General features: G+C 56.4%; 1 protein-coding gene across 1 annotated transcript in view; it reads left to right on the top strand.

Annotated features, from left to right (window-relative positions):
- Positions 1–205: 205 nt before the first annotated feature.
- Positions 206–6,000, top strand: part of Mkp3 (Mitogen-activated protein kinase phosphatase 3) — a gene marked incomplete in the record, with an annotated part of 65,410 nt that continues 59,615 nt past the window's right edge. Inside the window, 1 exon segment of the mRNA XM_077639601.1 lies at positions 206–1,274. Within this exon segment, the coding sequence (XP_077495727.1) occupies positions 655–1,274 (620 nt within the window).

The following is a 6,000-nucleotide window of genomic DNA, read 5'->3' as shown; positions in this document are numbered from 1 at the left end:
CGACGACGCTGCAGCCCCCTTCCCCCCAACGGAGCGCGCCGTAGTACCTTGAATGGCTTCTCGCGGAGTACGCGCGCGCGTTCATTGACGAAAGCAGGACACGCGCGCGCGGCGTCACTCCATTGATTGGCAGCGCCTCCTGGCGGCGGCCATCGCCGTACGCCTCCGCACGACGCCCTCGTTCGCCGAGCAGGAAGGAGAGCGCCGCGCGTGGGGAGGCAGAAGTAAAGAAAGAGGACAAAAATGCGGGCCGAAGCCGCCCAACGACGACGACGTGTGGGGAGAGATGGGGAGGAAGACCTCGAAAAACCCGTACCTCGCAGCACGCGCGTGAGAGCTCTCTCGATCGAAAAAAACGACGCGTGGGCAGCAGTGCGGCTCGAAACTGCGGGACCGCGCCTCGGGCGCCCGCGCACTACCGCCTACGCGCGCGCCCCGCGGCCCGCACGCGCCATCTTGGATTTCCATGCGGGGGAAGTGGGTGGAGCCTGAGCCCAATGTTACTGCCGCCGCTTTCTCCCCCACTCTTCCGCAGTCGTGACGTCGCGACATTGCGAAGGGTTCATTGGTCCGCTATACGCGCGCTTTGCTCTCAGTGGCTGGCGTGCGCGTGTCGTCACGAGGCGCCGCGCTCACTCGGCTGCTCTCCGTTCGATGCAGACAGGAGAACGGCGTCCGCAGCAATGGCGGCGCGTTGAGGCTGTGCTCCGTCCGCTGTGTCGCGCCGTGCGTACGTATGTGCGTGTGTGTGCGCGCGCGGCATACTGCGTGCGGGCGGCCGCTTCTTCATCGCCGGTGCTGTGTGTCGTGAAGCGGCTCATCGCTGAGGGAAAAGTGCCGGCCCATGCCGCGGCGTCTTCGGACGGCAGCATGCCTTCCCGCGAGCTCTCTACGAGCGTGATGAGCGGCTCGTGCGCGACTGTGGGGCCCGACTGGGTCGCGGCGAGGGTTCGCGATCTGCCGGCGGCGCCCGAGTCGGCGCTGCTCCTGCTCGACTGCCGGCCGCCCGACCAGTTCGCCCGGTGCCGGTTGCGCGGCGCCCTGGGCGTGAGCCTGCCGGCTTCGCTGCTTGTGCTGAGGCGGCTATCCAACGGCAAGCTGTGCGTCTCCAGCGTCCTGAGGGATGCCCGGCAGCGGGAGGCATTCGAGGCGTGCTACCGGCAACTGCCCATCGTGCTCTACGACGAGGACGGCAGCTACGCCGACGCTCAGGTCACCGGAGTGCTCGTGCAGCGGCTCCGCCAAGATGGCTGTCAGGTGTCCTGCCTGCAAGGTGAGCCGCTGCTCAACGTAAACATTTTGGCTCGCCTGTGTTGTGGATGGTTGGACGAGCACCCTTTGCAGAGTGTCGATGCCCCGTGTTCGACATTACGGCTCTCTGTAACGGATGCTACCGGGGCTGCGCTTGTCTACGTGCCTTGTTTTCTTCACGGGTCGAGCTGTTACTCTTCATAACGCCTGGGGAGACACTGTCGGTGCTGTAATTCATTTACTCCCCCGAAGTCACTGGCCGATCGATAAAGAAATGGAGAGCATTCACCGAAACCTGCGACCATCCCGGAAACTACCAGCACATGAACAGGTGCTTCGGTTGAAGTCAGGTTTCAGTTCCTGATCGGTTTAAAGAGCTTGTCGATTCTGTCGCTTGAGCCTTCGGGCCTCGGTTCCCAACCCCGTGCCCGCTGTGTTCGCGAGACGAAACGTAGCCGGCGTCCCCTCTCTTTCGTTACACTCCCACAACACCGACACGCTTTTTCCCTAGGAGCGCGCCTACGACGGCGAGCGGCTCGAGAGGGGAAAAAAAAAATAAAACCTACGCGCGTCGAGCCCTCTTCCATTAATGAATCGCCCGTCGTCCTTGGACGGGCCTGCGTCCTTGTCTCGCGGAATCGGGACCCGTGCCGCCGGCGCTCGCTGCAAAACAGCTCGACGTGCGTGGAGCGGGCTTCCGTTCCCTGTTTCGTTTTGGCGCCGCTGTTGAAGCTGCGGCCGTCTTCTTGGCGCGCGGCGACTCTTGGCAAGCGACCCGACGCAAAATAATGCCTCGAGGCGGTTGAATAATGCGAGAAAGGATGGAAACGAGATAATATGCACACTCCACAAGTCCCCCGACACCGCCCTGGCGAACAGCGTTCCTCGCCGCCATGGCGCCGGCGTGTTATGGTCGTGCCTGGCTGCTGCTGCTGCTTCATGTTTGTGTGTGTGCGTGGTTTCGCTCGCCGGGCGCGTTGAGCCGGCCGGCCCGAGGGAGAACGCACCCTGCTGCTCATTCAAGCCAGTTTCCTTTCCCTCGGGGTGAACGGTCTCGTGGCGCTACCCTTGCTTGTTGCTGCTTCCACGGCATGGGTTGCGGCGCCGGTTTTTTTAGCTTGCCCCGACGCGAGGGCCCCTCGGTCGCTCCTCGAAGAGAAGAAGCCCCCCGCTGCCGTCGAAGAAGAAGCCCCCACTTCGCTCGTCGACGCCGCTTTACTTGGCTCGACTCAGCGACGAGCGGCTTCGCTCGTCGAAGCCCCCCGCTTTTCAACCCCGCGCTCGGCCTCCTGTTTTCTTTGGGTCTTTCTTTCTTTTTTTAAGCACTCTCTGACGGGCGCGTTTTTTTTTTTTTTTTCATCCTTGGCTCACCGCGCAGAGTGAAAGCACCGTTGTGCGCCCGTTTCCCACGGTAAGCGACCCCGGCGCGGAGTTCGGGCAACGGGTCGTGTTTTTATTTAGACGCCACGGAGGAGTGGTTTCGGGGAGGGTGCGTCGCTGCTGTTTCTGCTTTCTTGCGCTCACTTCGCTGGTCGATGGATGACGACGACTCGGGCGTCGCCGGCTTGTTTGTTTTGTGGCGAGCGCGGGCAAATGCAGGTGTCGTCGTGTGTTGCGCTTTTTTTTTTTTTTGCTGGCGCGTATAAATAAGTCGCCGTTTTCGTGGTCACCCGGAGTAACCTGGCTATTTGTGTGTCCCGCTCCGCTTTCGGAGCTGAAACAGTGCAATGCTCGTGCGAGGGGTTCGTTCAGTTTTTTTTTTTTTTTGGCGCTCACCGAGTTCGCGGGCCGTGACTCGATCGAAGGCTGCGTGTGTCTCGTGCGCCCAAAAATGATCGCTCGTCGGTGTTCTCTGAAGGCTGCCCTTCGGTGTTTGCTTCGAAGTCGGCGCGTATCCTGAGCTCAATTAGCTGGCAGTTGAGGTGCTCACATTTGCCGAGACAAGCCCTTTCAACAGCTTATACGCCGTCCAAATTTGTGTTCGTCGCGCCTCTGCGCGGCACGTGTGAGTGGTGTGGTCCCTTGAGGAAGATGGGTGAAATTCGTACGAAAAATTACAGGGAAAATTAAGTCTGCTTAAGAGCGGAAATGCCAAAGCCTTTCCATTTCCTCTCTTCCTCCGTCCCTTTTTAATCTTCCACGAACTTCACCGGATTCGCACCCACGACCTTTTTTGCTGTCGCTATCATCATCATTACTATCATCAAGAGCAGCCATACAGCGCCGAAGGAAAGCTATGCAGCTTCCACGGTTTACATTTCGTATCTTCAGGCCTTTGGTGACGTCACATCGTTTGATCAATCGCCAGTCCTTCTAGCGACGCCGGGTTTCCGTGTCTGTGAGCCTATTAATGCTTTACGCATTTAATAACGACGACTGCCGTTTGCCCGGGGCAGCTGTCGCCAGTTTAATTATTCAGTACACTGCCGGCGTGTAAATAATTCTTGGAACACGACGCTTGATTTATTGCCGGCGGTTGTAGTCGACGCAGCAGAACTGCAACGAAGTTCCCCGTTGCATTTTCTTTTTCACCTGACGAAGCAATCGGCGGAGTCATCATCGGGAACATTCAGGCGGAACCTCCTAATTGACGCGGTGTCACAAATGCGAACAGCCTATGTATAGGAAAAAGCGCGACTGGAACCTTTGTGGCTCCTTTCCCCCGGTCGTCGTAAAATGTCGCGGCCCATTATAGCGAAGCTCGTACATACGCATACAGCGTTTCGTCCTGACAGCGGGCACTGTTCGGCGCTTGCGTTCATGGTCCAGACGGGGCTGGATTCGCGCGCAGTTATGAGCAGAGCTTTCCCCACTGGTGTTGACGTATCGTTGCTATTTATTTTTCAGCGCTTTCACCCTTTGACGATGCGCTGGCACACCTGTTTCCTCTGCTCGCGCGCCGTTATAGGCGCACTCTCCTGCGACTCTTGAAAAAAAAACCGCAACAATTCGCTTGCGGAGGAGTTCGCCGAGCTTGGTTTTCAATGGATCACTCGGCTTTGCGACGACCGCCGAGAGAGGCAGCCGACGAGTCTTGCAGGTTTTACGGCGCCGCACAGGGTTTTTATTTATAGTTGCGGCTGATACCGGGAGCACAGGCCTCCGACTTAGCGCGTTAGGCTATTGTTCATTGTCAGAGACAGAGGCGTTAGCGGCAGGGGTTGGGTTTCAAGCGTGGCGACAAAATACGGTAGTGTGCAGAGAAATTGATAACTGTTTCAGTAGTTTAAGCCTTCGTGAAGCGATTCGCCATTAGCAGGCACCATTTCCGCAGGAATGCGCTTCCCTTGAAGTGGGATGTGCCAGCTAGTTTTTAAAAGGCATATGAAGCGAACAAAAACTAGGTATTCGAAAAAAAAAACGCTTCTGCCTTACTTTAAATGCTACAGATGATAGATTATGGAGCAGTAGAGAAAAGAAAACAATTCGGTTCAAATTCTCATTCACTTTGTTGTTATCTGTTGAGTGCCACAAAACAGTAACCGAAAAAATAAATATATATCAAACGTGATTTCTTGGGCAGCTGATTGATAAATGTAAAAAAAAAGTCGCCCAGAAATTGGAAAAAACAGAACACACACACACACACACACACACACACACACACACACACACATATATATATATATATATATATATATTGTAGGGGTGTGTTTATTCGGTGAACCCAGATGATTCCAGCCGCTCAGGGGAGACTCGCAGCGAAGCGTCAGGCGTGGCGAAAGAGCAAGGCAGCGAACAACTTCTTCGTCCTTGAGAGCGGCAGCACGCGACGCATGTCAGTGGTTATATCGATGAAGATTACCACACTACAGTTTCCCCCCCGGGCAGAGAAGGAGCCATCCTGGCGACTCATGGTGCCGAAAGGACAGACGGATCGTAGTAGGGCTTGATTCGGTCCACATGAACTATTTCGCGTCCACGGCGACGCAAGTCCGCAGATGGCGTAACGGGCTCAACTACGTAGTTCACAGGAGATGTTGTTTGAAGCACTCGGTATGGACCGTGATACCGAGCAAGAAGCTTCTTTGACAGGCCGGCGGTTGTGGCAGGAACCCAGAGCCACACCAGGGAGTTGGGCGCATATGAAGGCGCCTCACCAGTGTCACGATGGTGTTTTTGTTGCCATTGATTTTCCTTTGTGAGCGAACGAGCGAGCTGACGGCATTCTTCTGCATACTGGGCGGCGTCCGAGAGTGGCGTCGATTCAGAAACATCAGGGCGGTAGGGAAAAAGCGCGTCCATTGTGCAGGTTGGCTCGCGCCCGTAAAGAAGAAAAAAGGGAGAGAATCCAGTGGTGGTCTGTATCGCAGTGTTGTACGCGTAGGTTACGAAGGGAAGAACGTGGTCCCAGTTGGAATGAGCGTCGTTGACGTACATGGCCAGCATGTCACTCAGAGTACGGTTGAAGCGTTCTGTCAGGCCATTCGTCTGAGGGTGGTAAGAAGTAGCGGTGCGATGAATGATGCGACATTCTTTCAGTAGGGCCTCGAGAGCGTCGCACAAGAAAACGCGTCCGCGGTCACTGAGCAGTTCCTTCGGAGTCCCGTGGCGAAGAATCAAGTTGTTGAGAATGAACAAAGCAACGTCTCTTGCAGAGGCAGAGGGTAACGGTGATGTTTCAGTGTAGCGAGTCAGATGGTCTACTGCCACAATAATCCACCGGTTTCCAGCAGGAGTAGTCGGAAGAGGGCCATAGAGATCTATGCCAACGCGGTCAAACGGACGAGCAGGGCAGGGTAACGGCTG

Source organism: Amblyomma americanum, chromosome 10 (assembly GCF_052857255.1).
Source record: "Amblyomma americanum isolate KBUSLIRL-KWMA chromosome 10, ASM5285725v1, whole genome shotgun sequence".
NCBI classification, from domain to species: Eukaryota; Metazoa; Arthropoda; class Arachnida; order Ixodida; family Ixodidae; genus Amblyomma; species Amblyomma americanum.
This window is presented reverse-complemented; position numbering and strand designations above follow the sequence as displayed.